Source organism: Triturus cristatus, chromosome 1_2 (genome assembly GCF_964204655.1).
Source record: "Triturus cristatus chromosome 1_2, aTriCri1.1, whole genome shotgun sequence".
Lineage (NCBI taxonomy): Eukaryota > Metazoa > Chordata > Amphibia > Caudata > Salamandridae > Triturus > Triturus cristatus.
Window position 1 is genome coordinate 1,197,741,820 of NC_140580.1, and position 18,128 is coordinate 1,197,759,947.

General features: G+C 54.9%; 1 protein-coding gene across 3 annotated transcripts in view; it reads right to left on the bottom strand.

The window, feature by feature from the left end:
• COL27A1 (collagen type XXVII alpha 1 chain) overlaps positions 1-18,128 on the bottom strand; it is a 2,221,286-nt gene that overhangs the window by 2,024,169 nt on the left and 178,989 nt on the right. For all 3 annotated transcript variants that reach the window (XM_085614179.1, XM_085614180.1, XM_085614178.1), the window contains exon 2: positions 9,810-9,880. In XM_085614179.1, the coding sequence (XP_085470305.1) occupies positions 9,810-9,880 (71 nt within the window). The remainder of the gene's footprint in view (positions 1-9,809; positions 9,881-18,128) is intronic.

Below are 18,128 nucleotides of genomic sequence, written 5' to 3' on the forward strand. Positions count from 1 at the left end.
CTGGTTCCCTTCAAGGCTTGCAGTGAGAGGAGAAGTGTCATTCTACAGCTTTATCAAGAGACATGAAGTAGATTATAGAAGATTGGAGGGTGTTGGTAAACTTTTGATGGTGGTGGAGAGAGCAAACCTCCAGCCGGGAAGAGCTATTGGCATTGCTAAATAATGCAACACCAATAGCTCAAACTGTAATAATGTGAGACCTATTGCATTGCAAATTCTTGTTAATTGTCTTTCAGCCACACTAGCAGTATTTTTATAAGTTGCCGGTAGACAGCGCATTTTGCATGGGTAGTGGGCCCAAATTTACAAAATCATTTTCGCTTTAAAATCTTATCAGATTAAAGCTTTTATATACTATCTGTTTGATTTTTGCTGTAGTTTGTGTTCTGCCTGGAAAGCATTGAAGCGTCTCCACTTGCTGAACTCTCAAGTGCGAAGCGAAACCAACCGCCGCAATTGAGAAGGAGGGTATGGGGGGTTGAGGAAAGCAACATCGAATACAGTCAGTTGCATTTGGTGGTATTGTAATAGGAACATAACCAAAGTAGGAGGCACTATTGAAGTGCTTAAACATAAAGAAGTGGGGTGGGGGAGACGGGAGAAAAAACAGATAGGGGTACGAGGGTGAGACAGATGAAGCAAAAGGGATGGGGCAGATAAGATGTGTGTGTGTGAAAGTAATCGCGATCACATCAAAGCGGCCGTGCGGCCCGCGAAAGTGAAAGCAAACGAGTGCTTTCAGGCCTCCAAATGGTGCGCGCGCCCGGCCGACGCACATGCACTGTATTTGGAGGCCTGAAAAGCCACTGTTTGCACTTCCAAAACTCGCTTACTATAAGTCTCGCCAGAGCAGCGCTAAAGCGCTGTCTCAGGCGAGACCTAAAAATAGCACAAAATAATTTATAAAGTAGCCCAAAATATAGCAACCCGCACAAACCAAAATTTTACCGCACAATTGGGAAAAATCTAGCCCAATTGTGCGTGATCTAGCCCAATCTGGCAACCCTGGCGGCGGGCCGGGGTGTTGTTTTTACACCCTCGCACTGGTGTGGAGAGGTGGGCTGGAGACCGGGTCAGCTCCTCCGTTGCCGTGGGGAAAGGGCTCTGCGATGCCATTCAGGCATGTCTGTTTGTTTTTGTTTATTTTTTAACCATGTGCTCTTGTCCGCGCGTTTCTCTTTCGTCATGAGGTGAGGGAGAGACAGAGAAAGGCAATGGAAGGTGGCACTGTGAGTTGAAGCTGTCTAGGACTACCCCTACCCTGGTTTTGGAAGACCATGGGCAATACAAACAAGCATTGGCTGCACGCGCACCTCGCGCTTAAGGTTAAAAAAAAAAAAAAAAAAAAAGACAAGCCCAGCGGAGCGTGGAGCGCGCGCGCTTGGGGGCAGGGGAGCGCATTCCAGGCGGGGGAGCGGACCCTTTGAAGTGCTCCCAAAAGGCGGATTGCATGGAGGCACAATGCGCGTGATTGTGCGCGTGCTAGCCATGCAATCCGCTTTTTGGGAGCACTTTTCAAACCCGCTTTCAATAGTCTCGCTTTGCGATCGCTTACGCGATAGCAAGGCGAGACCTAAAAAACCCTCACCCCGATGTAGCTGATAAAGGGGGGGGGGGTCACGAACCCCTGCGACTCTGGCTGTGGGTGAAAAGGTGCTTTATGAAAACTACAATCAGTCAACCTAACTTTAGATCACCATTTTAACAAAGCAAACCCTCGTGTTATCCATCATGTTGACGTCATCACTTTTCCCTTTGCTAGGTACTAAAAGTTTCGTTTTTACACAAATTTCAACTATAACTCTCATGGCTGTTTCGTTGTGTAGTGTTTAAAAGACTCGGGTGTTAAAAAGAAAAGGCGTAACGTCATGTAGCAAAATCGGATTTGCCTCTGTTGTTCCCATTACATTTATTACACTAATAGATATGTTGTAGGGGCGTAGCTACCATCGGCGTAGCAGGTGCAGTAGCACCGGGGTAAAAAGACCCGAGGGACCCATTCAACCCTGATAATTGCTTTTATTACCTCCAGCAGAAGTCACGGGGGCCCTTTGCCTTACTTATCGTGTCGTGAATCCTGTCAGAAAAGCCAGATGGGGTGGCAGAGCTTTTTCCTTTCAGGCGGCTTGCCTGTGGAATGAGCTCCCTGGCTTTGTGAAACTTACGGAGAATCACCAAGCTTTCAGAAAACTGATAAAAACACGGCTGTTTGATACGACCAGGGGTTAGGTGGAGCGATCTCTCTCTATGGACCAGCGCCAAGACGCCTCGGCATTCGTTCGCGCTTTATAAGTGATGATCCTATCCTATCCTTGCACCAGGGCCCATGTCATCCTTGCTACGCTGCCGATATAAACCCAGCCCGCTAGTTTTTTATACCTTGCGCAATAATTTTACTTTAAGTTTCGGTTTCAATTCTCAGTTGCCGATCTGGGTAATAAAGCTTTCTAGTTTGGGATGTTTCAAACGTGCTGGGTCCATACGCACAACGTGTTCATGCAGATGCATAACTCAGCCTCCAATTTAACGTGTGTTGTTAATAAAAACGTTGTGGCGCTGTGTGGTGTCCTGTGGCATGTTCACTAATGTGATACAACAGTGCGCCCTGAGCGTCACATTAACAATGGGATAATCTGACGAGTGACACAAAAAGTAGCTGAAAGCGGGCACACATTGTTCATGCTTCATTAGGCATGCCCTGTGTCTGAGAGTGCTGCGTTACAGGCAGCATTTTTTTACCTCCTCCATCTCATGCTAACGTCGCCGATAGAAGTACAGACAGCAGCAAAATGTTCTCTGGGTCGTCTCTCAGGTGAGCATTGAGAACTCCTCGTCCTTAAGCGCGGAGCGCTTTTGAGGATAGCGCAATTTAAGAACTTTAATTTAACAAGGAGCTTTCGATTCTTAGTGTAGACAAAGTTCCCGTTTGAGAGTTCTGGACACAAAACTGGCGTGAAGTTCTGAGGCATTGGGTGTGGGCGGCCTGATGAGACGTTTGAGGGCGCCACATGTGGTAGCAGGGCTCTGTGTTTTGTTAATTGTAATGGCGGATTTAAGGGGGAAGAAAAGGGAGTTTTCTCTGCATGCATAATAAACAGGCCAATGAGCGTCTGTTGGCTGCTGACGGGGGTCTGTGTGGGGGGGGGTGGAGGGCAGCGGCGGTGCGTCCATTGGGGCGCAGGGGCGGAGCCCCACTTACCATGCACGCAAATCAATCCCCAGACCGGCAGCAATGGCAATGCAAATGATGCATTGCGTCGGACATGAAGGGGGTGGGGCCGGGGGGCGAGCACAGTTGAGACTAGTTGACAGACAGGCAGCGGCTCGCAATTTTATTGCGCATGCTCGAGTTTGTCTCACGACAAGCACGAGCATGCGCATTCGCCGCACTGTCTGCCACTGACTACTGTACTGAGAGGAGGGGGCCGAGAGGCCGAGGGTTGCCTCTGCAGCAGCCCCCCTCTAGGTATCCGGGCGAGCCCTATCCGTGCTCTTTCGCCAATCCAGGGCAGGCGCTGATAATGCAGCGTCTCTGGATTGGCTGAGAGCCTGCTACAGCAACGAGTAACTGCTAATTGGGTGCCGCGCACCTATGGCCAATCACTGTGGCTTATGTCTGAACACAGTGACAGTGATTGGCCATGAGGTGCGCACTCCAGCAGTCGGTCGCGTCATCACGCACGCGGTGGTGCGACACTGTCTGCTCATAACCTCGTGGCGGCGGTGCGTTCAGAGTCAGGAGGAGTCGACCCGTCGTGACTGAGTGACTCGTCGTGTGTGTCATCGTGAAAAACTCGTGATCATATCACTGCATAAAAGTACCTGGGCTGAAGTAAGTACTGTATAATGAGAAAACAATAAGGAAATATGTACTAGGCCTGTAGCTCTTACACTGTCTGCGAGCTCCCCGACCCCGCGCTGTTAACGTGCATCAAACTCCTCACGCCATTCCTCCACGCCTAACCTTAACCTAGCTCCTCACTCTGCCCCAAGCCAAATATGTACTAGGCCTGTAGCTCTTACACTGTCTGCGAGCTCCCCGACCCCGCGCTGTTAACGTGCATCAAACTCCTCACGCCATTCCTCCACGCCTAACCTTAACCTAGCTCCTCACTCTGCCCCAAGCCAAATATGTACTAGGCCTGTAGCTCTTACACTGTCTGCGAGCTCCCCGACCCCGCGCTGTTAACGTGCATCAAACTCCTCACGCCATTCCTCCACGCCTAACTCATGCCTTGTTTTAAAAATGTATTAAAGACGATGGGGACGGTAGTCTGTCCTCCATGGCTATGGAGACAGCGACCCACATGATCGGGTGTTTGTGTTTTTAAAAATAATGAAATGGCGACAGCGTCCTTGGTGTGAGCATGCCTGTGGATACAGGTGGAAGGCGTTACCTTGGGCTGCGCCATCTTCACACGCAGAGTGGCACACACTCTTTTCCACACAGATCAAACGTGCTCCTTGCCGTCTGTCTTCTGAATGATTTCATGGAGCTTCGTTCATTGCAACCCTACTCATGAAATTATGACACTGGACTCTGCTTTTCCACTGGCTTCTTCTTTTACCGCCCAATCTTTTCCGCCTCCCCAGGCCATTTCCACCAGCAATGGGCTTTTATTCCCAATCATGAATTGAAAAAAAGTTCGAAAGAGGCTTTGCCTCTCAAATTGGTAAAAGGCTGTTTAGTAAAAAAACGCATCAAGCACAGTTAGTTAAAATGGTGCTAAACGTACTTATGAATCTCATAACTGATATACTAATAGTGTGGCATAGAATTTTGCTTTATGATCTGGTTACCCATAGACATTGGCAAGCGTAACCATTCCCTCCAGCTGACCCCGAACAATGAGTGACCTCCCTTCACCATCCTAGAATGTGGAATCTTCTTGGAAATGTTGTAATTGTATGCGTGGTATTATGTGCGTTGCAGAGTCGCAACTAGAGCCAAATTTCGGGGGGGGGGGGCTGAATCTTTTAAGCAATAGGCAGAGTGGAGCTGCAGGGGCTCTTAGAAGGGGTGAAACAACAGCGAGGCCTCATTAACATGCAAATGGTTTTTTAAAGACCTGTGAAGTGCTCGGGTGCGGCTGTGTGTGCGCCGGGATGCTGTCTCAGCCCGGGCTGCCACACGCGACGGGGGGGGGGGGGGGGCTGGCTGAAGCCCTGTGAGTCCAATGGGTGTTGCGCGCCTGCGTTGTAATAACGTGTGCTAAGCAACGCGCTGTAATGACATACAACCAGCAGCTGTATTATGAAAAGGAGAACAAAGCAGCTCCTCGACTACAAAATAGAATCGTGACTCCCTTTGTTTTCGCTTTGCTCGGGGATTGATATTGTACGCACCGGGATGTATCAGAAAGTTAAGGGGGTCCACATTCTCCCCAAGGAGGTGAATCTTCTGGAGAAAGGCCATTGACACCTCTCTAGCATGGACACATTTTTAGCAATGTGCGTCTTTTCATGGGAAAACTTAAACCCACCCTGCACGTTCTAAGTCAAACATTTAAAGGTGTCCTAGTCCTAACTGTCTAAGTAAGCAGCAATTCATGCTCCAGCAAAGCTTAACTCCAAAAAAACAGGATAGAAAATAGAAATGCATATGTCCCACAATTATGTGATAAACCGATAGGGCGTATGTTGGGCGCTTGTGAGCCTGTTATGAAGCTCTGTGGTTATACACTGAATAAGCAGCTACCTATGTTATATGACATCTCTTTATTAATGTTATAACTGCACTTTCACAATTGATTTATTAACCTTCCTGCTTTCTCAAATTTGCTTGAAAATGCACCATTTCTCTTCTCTTTTTTCAAAATTTTCTCGGGGGGAGAACCCCCCCGAACCCTCCTTATAGGGGTTCGGGCTCGCTCGCTACGCTCGCTCGCTACGGTGAAGTATACCAATCATTTTACGCCCCACCACTTTAAAATGTCACCAGTCGCCCCTGGTGGAGGGGTGGTGTTTTGTAGCTGAGAGGAAGGGGTCACATCAAAGCGGCCGTGCGGCCCGCGAAAGTGAAAGCAAACGAGTGCTTTCAGGCCTCCAAATGGTGCGCGCGCCCGGCCGACGCACATGCACTGTATTTGGAGGCCTGAAAAGCCACTGTTTGCACTTCCAAAACTCGCTTACTATAAGTCTCGCCAGAGCAGCGCTAAAGCGCTGTCTCAGGCGAGACCTAAAAATAAATCTAAAGGTATCCGGAGTCCATCGGCTGTCTGGGCATCAATGTCACGTCATACGCATACAGCAAGATGGGAGCCGGTTTGTTCCCCATTCGTGGGACATCCTTCCCATTCTCCCTCAAAGATGAATTCATCCCATTCATGTAACAGGAAACGAAAGAGGGCGAGACGAACCCCTGCCCAACGCCCCGGGTGGGCTCGATATACAAGGAGCAGACGCCGGAGGGTCCCTGGCGCACCCCTGCCCATCTCCCCAGGTGGGCTCGATATACAAGGAGCAGAGGCCGGAGGCTCCCTGGCGCACCCTTGCCCATCGCCCCGGGTGGGCTCGATATACAAGGAGCAGACGCCGGAGGGTCCCTGGCGCACCCTTGCCCATCGCCCCGGGTGGGCTCGATATACAAGGAGCAGTCGCCGGAGGGTACCTGGCGCACCCCTGCGCCCCGGGTGGGCTCGATATACAAGGAGCAGTTGCCGGAAAGGCCCTGGCACACCCCTGCCCAGCGCCCCGGGTGGGCTCGATATACAATTAGCAGTCGCCGGAAAGGCCCTGGCACCCCCCTGCCCAGAGCAGATGCCGGTGGGTCCTTTGCGCACCCCTTCCCAGCGCCCCGGGTTGTCTCGATATACAAGGAGCGGATGCCGGAGGGTCCCTGGCGCACCCTTGCACCCCGGGTGGGCTCGATATACAAGGAGCAGATGCCGGAGGGTCCCTGGCACACCCCTGCCCCGCGCCACGGGTGGGCTCGCTATGCAAGGAGCAGATGCCGGAGGGTCCCTGGCACACCCCTGTCCAGCGCCCCGGGTGGGCTCGATATACAAGGAGCAGACGCCGGACGGTCCTTTGAGCACCCCTTCCCAGCGCCCCGGGTTGGCTCGATATACAAGGAGCGGATGCCGGAGGGTCCCTGGCGCACCCCTGCCCCCCGGCGGGTTCGATATACAAGGAGCAGACGCCGGAGGGTCCCTGGCACACCCCTGCCCAGCGCCCCTGGTGGGCTCGATATACACGCCGGAGGGTACCTGACGCACCCCTGCCCAGCGCCCCGGGTTGGCTCGATATACAAGGAGCGGATGCCGGAGGGTCCCTGGCGCACCCCTGCGCCCCCGGTGGGTTCGATATACAAGGAGCAGACGCCGGAGGGTCCCTGGCACACCCCTGCACAGCGCCCCGTGTGGGCTCGATATCCAAGGAGCGGATGCCGGAGGGTCCCTGGCGCACCCCTGCGCCCCGGGCGGGTTCGATATACAAGGAGCGGATGCCGGAGGGTCCCTGGCACACCCCTGCCCAGCGCCCCAGGTGGGCTCGATATACAAGGAGCGCGCCGGAGGGTACCTGGCGCACCCCTGCCCAGCGCCCTGGGTTGGCTCGATATACAAGGAGCGGATGCCGGAGGGTCCCTGGCGCACCCCTGCGCCCCGGGCGGGTTCGATATACAAGGAGCGGATGCCGGAGGGTCCCTGGCACACCCCTGCCCAGCGCCCCGGGTGGGCTCGATATACAAGGGGCGTGCCGGAGGGTACCTGGCGCACCCCTGCCCAGCGCCCTGGGTTGGCTCGATATACAAGGAGCGGATGCCGGAGGGTCCCTGGCGCACCCCTGCCCAGCGCCCCGGGTGGGCTCGATATACAAGGAGCAGACGCCGGAGGGTCCTGGCACACCCCTGCCCAGCGCCCCGGGTGGGCTCGATATACAAGGAGCAGTCGCCGGAGGGTCCCTGGCGCACCCCTGCTCTAAGGTCTTGATGGAGCCAGCCTATAAAAGTTAAAAGTTCCACCCCCATCTCTCCCATAAGGGTCCATAACTTGTCGCGATTCACAAGATCGAACACGCTACATACATCAATCAAGGCCAATTGGACCGATTCACCTTTTGCCTATGTGTATTTCCCCAGGATTAAATAAAGATGTAAACATTGTTCAATTGTCCCCAGACCAGGTCTATAAGCGCCCTAGTCATATGCAGACACACTGGGTGTAAGTGCCTACAGCCAGCAACCTGCTCACAGGCGGGTACCCAGGGGTGTTTGGATGTAGTGTCATGTACCTACTAGCAGCTGGGTACAGCAGGGTGTATGTATGCGGAGTCACATATCTGCTCGCAGGTGGGCACACTGGGGTGTTTGGATGTAGTTATGAGCCTGTTTGCAGAAAGGTACACCGGGGTGTTCAGATGTAGAGTCACATACCTTTTCACTGACTGGTAAACTCACAGGAAGGTACCCTAGGGTGTAGGAAATAGAGTCATGTACCTGCTCGCAAACAGGTTCACTGGGGTAGATCGATGTAGTGTCATGGAACTGCTCGCATGCTGGTACACCAGGGTGTATTGAGGTAGAGTCATAGAGTCAGGTACCAACTCACAGACTGGTGTACTACGATATGTGGATGTAGTGTCACGTACCTACTTACATGCAGGTACATTGGGGTGTATGCATGTAGTGTCATGTACCTACTTACAGGCAGGTACACTGGGGTGTATGCATGTAGTGTCACGTACCTACTTACAGGCTGGTACACTGGGGTGTATGCATGTAGTGTCACGTACCTACTCACAGGCAGGTACACTGGGGTGTATGCATTTAGTGTCACGTACCTACTCACAGGCAGGTACACTGGGGTGTATGCATTTAGTGTCACGTACCTACTCACAGGCAGGTACACTGGGGTGTATGCATGTAGAATTGCATACCAACCGGTTTACTAGAGTATGTGGATGTAGTGGCATGTACCTGCTCATAGCGGGTACACCATGGTGTGCCGATGTAGAGTCATGCACTTGCTTGAAGGCAGGTACACCAGGGTGAACGGATGTAGAGTCACATACCTACTCACAGGCAGGTACACCAGGGTGTACGGATGGAGAGTCACATACCTACTCACAGGCAGGTACACCAGGGTGTACGGATGTAGAGTCACATACCTACTCACAGGCAGGTACACCAGGGTGTACGGATGTAGAGTCACATACCTACTCACAGGCAGGTACACCAGGGTGTACGGATGTAGAGTCACAAACCTAGTCACAGGCAGGTACACTGGGGTGTATGCATTTAGTGTCACGTACCTACTCACAGGCAGGTACACTGGGGTGTATGCATGTAGAATTGCATACCAACCGGTTTACTAGAGTATGTGGATGTAGTGGCATGTACCTGCTCATAGCGGGTACACCATGGTGTGCCGATGTAGAGTCATGCACTTGCTTGAAGGCAGGTACACCAGGGTGAACGGATGTAGAGTCACATACCTACTCACAGGCAGGTACACCAGGGTGTACGGATGGAGAGTCACATACCTACTCACAGGCAGGTACACCAGGGTGTACGGATGTAGAGTCACATACTTACTCACAGGCAGGTACACCAGGGTGTACGGATGTAGAGTCACATACCTACTCACAGGCAGGTACACCAGGGTGTACGGATGTAGAGTCACATACTTACTCACAGGCAGGTACACCAGGGTGTACGGATGTAGAGTCACAAACCTAGTCACAGGCAGGTACACTGGGGTGTATGCATGTAGTGTCATGTACCTACACACAGGCAGGTACGTCATTTCCGGTTTACAATTCACAACAAACCAAGAGGTAGTGTCTTCATGCAAAGACTTGTTTATTACCTTTAGAAGCGCCGTCTGTGAACCCCAGGCAGCAGGAAAGGTAGAGCAGAGTCCAGAGGCCGAGGGAAGACCTGGAGGAAGGAAGAGAGAGCCAAGGTTAGCAACCCGTGTGTGTGTCCATCCCCTCCCCTCTGCCTGTCTGCTTTCCCATAATGTCTCGCTCCCAGCCCACTCCTGCCTGGGGTACACTGTGCCAGGGGCTCCCAGCCCACTCCTGCCTGGGGTACACTGTGCCAGGGGCTCCCAACCCACTCCTGCCTGGGGTACACGGTGCCAGGGGCTCCCAGCTCATTTCTGCCTCGGGTACACTGTGCCAGGGTTCCCTGCCTCCTGTCTGGGGTACAATGTGCCAGGGGCTCCCTGCCCACTCCTGCTTGGGGTACATGCCAGGGGCTACCAGGCCACACCTGCCTGGGGAACACTGTGCCAGGGGCTCCCAGCCCACTCCTTCCTGGGGTACACTGTGCCAAGGGATTCCAGCCCACTCCTGCTTGGGGTACACTGTGCCAGTGCTCCCTGCCTCCTGCCTGGGGTACACTGTGCCAGGGCTCCCTGCCCCCTGCCTGGGGTACACTGTGCCAGGGGCTCCCAGCTCACTCCTGCCTGAGGTACACTGTGTCAGGGGCTCGCAGCCCACTCCTGCCTGGGGTACACTGTGCCAGGGGCTCCCAGCTCACTCCTGCCTGAGGTACACTGTGTCCGGGGCTCGCAGCCTACTCCTGCCTGGGGTACACTGAGCCAGGGGCTCCCTGCCTCCTGTCTGGGGTACACTCTGCCAGGGGCTCCCAGCCCACTCCTTCCTGGAGTGCACTTTGTCAGGGCTCCCTGCCTCCTGCCTGGGGTACACGGTGCCAGGGCTCCCAGCCCACTCTTGCCTGGGGTACACTGTGCCAGGGGCTCCCAGCCCACTCCTGCCTGGGGTACACTGTGCCGAGGCTCCCTGCCTCTTGTCTGGGGTACACTGTGCCAGGGGCTCCCAGCCCACTCCTGCCTGGGGTACACTGTGCCAGAGCTCCCTGCCTCCTACCTGGGGTGTACTGTGCCGGGGCTCCCAGCCCACTCCTACCTGGGGTACACTGTGCCTGGGGCTCCCAGCCCACTCCTGCCAGAGGTACACTGTGCTAGGGCTCCCTACCTCCTGCCTGGGGTACAATGTGCTAGGGGCTCCCAGCCTAATCCTTCCTGGGGTATATTGTGCCATGGGCTTCCAGCCGACTCCTCCATGGGGTACACTGTGCCGGTGCTCTCTGCCGCCTGCCTGGTGTACACTGTGCCAGGCCTCCCAGCCCACTCCTGCCCCGGGTACACTGTGCCACGGGCTCCCAGCCCACTCCTCCCCGGATACACTGTGCCAGGGGCTCCCAGCCCACTCCTTCCTGAGGTACACTGTTCCAGGGGCTCCCAGCCCAATCCTGCCAGGGGTACAATGTGCCAGGGCTCCCTGGCTCCTGTCTGTGGTACACTGTGCCAGGGCTCCCTGCCTCCTGTCTGTGGTACACTGTGCCAAGGCTCCCTGCCCATTCCTTCCTGGGGTAAACTGTGCCAGGGCTCCCTGCCTCCTGTCTGGGGTACACTGTGCCCCTGGGGTACACTCTGCCAGGGGCTCCCAGCCCACTCCTGTCTGGGGTACACTGTGCCAAGGGCTCCCTGTCTGGGGTACACTATGCCAGGGGCTCCCTGCCCACTCCTTCCAGGGGTACACTGTGCCAGGGCTCCCAGCCACTCCTTCCTGGGGTACACTGTGCCAGGGCTCCCTGCCCACTCCTTCCTGGGGTACACTATGCCAGGGGCTCCCTGCCTCCTGGCCTGGCCCAGCCGCTGCTGCCACCATGGCCTGATGATAGGAGAATGGGCACAAAGGGCGCCTATGCCAGCTGTGGGCAGATGTAGGGGCCACATATCTCTGTTTTCTTAGACACTGCTAAGTATCTGGAAATCGGAAGATTCTTTGGCGCGACCACTGTGAATGTTTTTGTGTAAGATGCGACTGAGCTGTGTACTCCTTGCAGGCGTTCAGTTCAATGAGTTGTCATACAGTCAAACCTAGCCCCCCCATCTTTTCATTATGGTTGACCCCCCTGACTGGCACCCCCGCTTTACTAGAAGCTTTTCGGATTGGAGGGGTCGCCTGGCGGCTTCTGCTGGTGACGCTGGGACTCGATTGCTTTATCCGCCTAAGTTTGAAAAGCTAAGCCAGGGAGCATAGGCGCTGGAAGCTGGGGTGCTCGGGGTGTTCCCCATACTGAAGTTCAAACAGTGCAGGACTCTAAAGATGCTTCTACACTTGGTGTTTATCTTGTCACATTTGCTGGGCTTCAAAGACAGATCTCCAAAGTCTGGCCAGGTCTTCTGACAAATCGCTGCTTATTTTGAGACTGGCTTTACTTTTATTTCTCCGACTGCAAAGTGAGAGCATTTAGTAAAGGACCCTAACGGCCATCTTGCTGTGGTACAAGAAGTGACCTGGTGGCCATCTTGCTGCAGTACAGGAAGTGACCTGGCGGCCATCTTGCTGCGGTACAGGAAGGGAAAGGAAAGGCTGTCGGACCTCTATTCTTTTTTCTAGCTCTCAACATTTAAACATCTGTAATTGAACTTTGCTCATATTTTAAAATGTCTCAGCATTTGGAAAATACAAGTGAAGCACGTTTTTTGTAATTCTGAAGTGTGATGGAAACAAAGATTTTAATAGCGTCAAAACAAATCAAGACACTTTACTTGTTGGTGTGCAAACAATGAATACTTGTGAAACCCGATTCCAAAGATGATGGTTTGTGTTCTCTGTATGTTTACCAGCAATACTGCCAGTCCATGCAAGTGTAGTGCCCATTTCAACCGAAATGTGCGTGGTGTGTAAAAAGTGCACTACCTCACGAGAGATCCAAAATGCACCACCACCTACACACCTCCCCCTCTCCTCTCTCCTGCTAAGTTGGCCTACATACCACTCTCACCTCTCTCCACCACTGCCTACATACCACCCCTCACCTCTCTCCACCACTGTCTACATACCACCCCCTCAACTCTCTCCACCACTGCCTGCATACCACCCCTTCACCTCCCCCTACACGCCACCCCTCACATCTCTCCACCACTGTCTGCATACCACCCCCTCACCTCTCTCCACCAATGCCTACATACCATCCCCTCACCTCTCTCCACCACTGCCTACATACCATCCCCTCACCTCTCTCCACCACTGCCTACATACCACCCCTCACCTCTTTCCGCCACTGCCTACATACCACGCCTTCACCTCTCTCCACCACTACCTGCATATCACCCCTCAGCTCTCTCCACCACTGCCTGCATACCACACCTTCACCTACCCCTACATGCCACCCCTCACCTCTCTCCTGCTGAGTGGGCCACACACTCCCCTCACACTCGCCTGCTGAGTGGGCCTACATACCACCCCCTCATCTCTCTCCTGCCGAGTTGGCTGGCATACCACCCCCTCACCTCTCTCCACCCCTTTATCACCAGCCCTCCCCTCTCTCCTGCTGATTGGGCCACACCCTCTCCTCACACTCTCCTGGTTAGTGGGCCTGCATACCACCCCCTCAGTCTCACCACCGCCTGCATACCACACCTTTTACCAATGCCTTAATACCACCACCTCACCTCTCTCCACCATCTGCAAACCACCCCCTCAACTCTTCCTGCATACCACCCCCTCACCTCTTACCACCCCTTGCACACCACTCCCTCACCTCTCTTCACCTCCTGCATACCACACCCTCACCTCTATCCACTGCCTGCATACCACACCCTCACCTCTCATCCCCAGCTGCATACCACCCCTAAACTCTCTCCACCATCTCCAAACCACCCCCTCAACTCTTCCTGCATACCACCCCCTCACCTCTCTTCTGCTGAGTGGGCCTGCCTACCTCCCCCTTGTCTCTCTTCACTGCCTACATACCACCCCCTCACCTCTCTTTACCGCCTATATACCACCCCCTCACCTCTCTCCTGCTGAGTGGGCCTACATACCACCCCACCTCTCCTTTGGCGTGGGCCTACATTCCACCCCCTCACCTCTTTTCTGTCGAGTGGGCCTACATACCACCCCCTCGTCTCTCTTCACCGCCTCCATACCACCCCCACCTCTCACCTTTTGAGTGGGCCTACATTCCACCCCCTCACCTCTCTTCACCACGTAAATACCACCCCTCACCTCTCTCCTGCTGAGTGGGCGTGGCTCATTTGCCACATTTGTTCACTGTGCGACATTTGGATCTTTCACAAGCCCTATGACGTCAGTGATAAAACATTAATTGAAACCCCTCCATCCCTACCCTGAAACATTGTTCCAGCACCACTTACAGGGAGTAGGTAGAGGGGTGAAGGGATCTCAGCGAAGGGTTAGTGGCACTGCGAGCTCTGGCCCCTGTGGTGTCAGCGTCTTTAGACCCTCAGGAGTAAATGTCCGGTTGGAGCCTGGAGGGGCTCCCCTTACTCCTTAGTGTCTCCAGAGCAGGATGCTGTGGCAGCTGAGAGGCCAAGACACTGGAAGGGAGCATTCTCTTCCAGCTCAGTGTGAGCTGTCCTTGGCTGAGAGGCCAAAGACACTGGAAGGAAGAAGTCTCTTCCAGCTCAGTGTGAGCAGCTCTTGGCTGAGAGGCCAAGGTACGGGATGGGAGCAGTCTTCCTACTACAGTCAGTGTGAGCAGCTCTTGGCTGAGAGGCCAAGGCACTGCAAGGGACCAGTCTCTCCCAGCTCAGTGTGAGGAGCTCACCGTGAACACAGGCTGACACTCTCGGGTCTCTCTCCAGGTGAACTCAGTGGGGTGAATGGCAGCTTAGACCAGTGTTTCAGCTCTTGAGAGAATGGTTGAAATCAGCTTCTTGTTTCAGTAATTGTTACAATCACGCAAGGAGTATAGACATATGTACATTTTAAAACGATTGAAACATGTGGTGCCTGATAATCGGCCTAAACAGCAACCAAGACTGATGGCTTAGACGGACCAAGAACTGTCCCCTCCTGCCCTTCACGCCCAGTGACCCAGAAAAGGAGCCCCCTTCATGCCCACGGCCACTCCAAGCAGTGACGGCTCCGAGCATCGCCCCACCGCATCGAAGCAGCAAAAGAAAGGAAAAAATAAAAAGAGAGCTGCTGTTATCATTTTATCTTGTCCTCCTGCTGCGGCAGCTGGCGCGAGGCGGCGGTGCTGAAGGGCAGGGGCGGTGCTGAAGAGCAGGGGCGGTGCTGGAGAGCAGGGGCGGTGCTGAAGAGCAGGAGCGGTGCTGGAGAGCAGGAGCGGTGCTGAAGAGCAGGGGCGGTGCTGAAGAGCAGGGGCGGTGCTGGAGAGCAGGGGCGGTGCTGGAGAGCAGGGGCGGTGCTGGAGAGCAGGGGCGGTGCTGAAGAGCAGGGGCGGTGCTGGAGAGCAGGAGCGGTGCTGAAGAGCAGGGGCGGTGCTGAAGAGCAGGGGCGGTGCTGGAGAGCAGGGGCGGTGCTGGAGAGCAGGGGCGGTGCTGGAGAGCAGGGGCGGTGCTGGAGAGCAGGGGCGGTGCTGAAGAGCAGGGGCGGTGCTGGAGAGCAGGAGCGGTGCTGGAGAGCAGGAGCGGTGCTGAAGAGCAGGGGCGGTGCTGAAGAGCAGGGGCGGTGCTGGAAAGCAGGGGCGGTGCTGGAGAGCAGGGGCGGTGCTGAAGAGCAGGGGCGGTGCTGAAGAGCAGGGGCGGTGCTGAAGAGCAGGAGCGGTGCTGGAGAGCAGGAGCGGTGCTGAAGAGCAGGAGTGGTGCTGGAGAGCAGGGGCGGTGCTGAAGAGCAGGGGCGGTGCTGGAGAGCAGGGGCGGAGCGGCACAACCCTCCTAAGTGCGCAATGACTGTTTGGTCAGTCCTCTCGGGCGCTCTTTCCCTGCATGGAGAACATGCCCACCCCTAAAGTCCCTGGTGAGCACCGTGTACAGCACTAAGACCAATCACAACGCTGCATTGCAGCATTGTGATTGGCTGCAGAGAGCGTGGGAGCCCTGTGGTCACCACAGTGCATCAGATAAGACTACACCAGTGGCCACCATATGCACGGTCACTACCTGCGGTCACCACAGTGCATCAGACGAGACTACACCAGTGGCCACCATATGCACGGTCCCTACCTGCGGTCACCACAGTGCATCAGACGAGACTACACCAGTGGCCACCATACGCACGGTCACTGCCTGCGGTCACCACAGTGCATCAGACGAGACTACACCAGTGGCCACCATATGCACGGTCACTACCTGCGGTCACCACAGTGCATCAGACGAGACTACACCAGTGGCCACCATATGCACGGTCACTACCAGCGGTCACCACAGTGCATCCGACGAGACTACACCAGTGGCCACCATATGCACGGTCACTACCAGCGGTCACCACAGTGCATCCGACGAGACTACACCAGTGGCCACCATATGCACGGTCACTACCTGCGGTCACCACAGTGCATCAGACGAGACTACACCAGTGGCCACCATACGCACGGTCACTACCTGCGGTCACCACAGTGCATCAGACAAGACTACACCAGTGGCCACCATATGCACGGTCACTACCTGCGGTCACCACAGTGCATCAGACGAGACTACACCAGTGGCCACCATATGCACGGTCACTACCTGCGGTCACCACAGTGCATCAGACAAGACTACACCAGTGGCCACCATACGCACGGTCACTACCTGCGGTCACCACAGTGCATCAGACAAGACTACACCAGTGGCCACCATATGCACGGTCACTACCAGCGGTCACCACAGTGCATCCGACGAGACTACACCAATGGCCACCATACGCACGGTCACTACCTGCGGTCACCACAGTGCATCAGACAAGACTACACCAGTGGCCACCATACGCACGGTCACTGCCTGCGGTCACCACAGTGCATCAGACGAGACTACACCAGCGGCCACCATATGCACGGTCACTACCTGCGGTCACCACAGTGCATCAGACAAGACTACACCAATGGCCACCATATGCACGGTCACTACCTGCGGTCACCACAGTGCATCAGACGAGACTACACCAGTGGCCACCATATGCACGGTCACTACCTGCGGTCACCACAGTGCATCAGACGAGACTACACCAGTGGCCACCATATGGAAGGTCACTACCTGCGGTCACCACAGTGCATCAGACGAGACTACACCAGTGGCCACCATATGCACGGTCACTACCTGCGACCACCACAGTGCTTCAGACAAGACTACACCAGTGGCCACCATATGCACGGTCACTACCTGCGGTCACCACAGTGCATCCGACGAGACTACACCAGTGGCCACCATATGCACGGTCACTACCTGCGGTCACCACAGTGCATCAGACAAGACTACACCAGTGGCCACCATATGCACGGTCACTACCTGCGGTCACCACAGTGCATCAGACGAGACTACACCAATGGCCACCATATGCACGGTCACTACCTGCGGTCACCACAGTGCATCAGACGAGACTACACCAGTGGCCACCATATGCACGGTCACTACCTGCGGTCACCACAGTGCATCAGACGAGACTACACCAGTGGCCACCATATGCACGGTCACTACCTGCGGTCACCACAGTGCATCCGACGAGACTACACCAGTGGCCACCATATGCACGGTCACTACCTGCGGTCACCACAGTGCATCAGACAAGACTACACCAATGGCCACCATATGCACGGTCACTACCTGCGGTCACCACAGTGCATCAGACGAGACTACACCAGTGGCCACCATATGCACGGTCACTACCTGCGGTCACCACAGTGCATCAGACGAGACTACACCAGTGGCCACCATATGGAAGGTCACTACCTGCGGTCACCACAGTGCATCAGACGAGACTACACCAGTGGCCACCATATGCACGGTCACTACCTGCGGTCACCACAGTGCATCAGACGAGACTACACCAGTGGCCACCATATGCACGGTCACTACCAGCGGTCACCACAGTGCATCCGACGAGACTACACCAATGGCCACCACATGCACGGTCACTACCTGCGGTCACCACAGTGCATCAGACGAGACTACACCAATGGCCACCATATGCACGGTCACTACCTGCAGTCACCACAGTGCTTCAGACGAGACTACACCAATGGCCACCATATGCACGGTCACTACCTGCGGTCACCACAGTGCATCAGACAAGACTACACCAGTGGCCACCATACGCACGGTCACTACCTGCGGTCACCACAGTGCATCAGACGAGACTACACCAGTGGCCACCATATGCACGGTCACTACCAGCGGTCACCACAGTGCATCCGACGAGACTACACCAGTGGCCACCATATGCACGGTCACTACCTGCGGTCA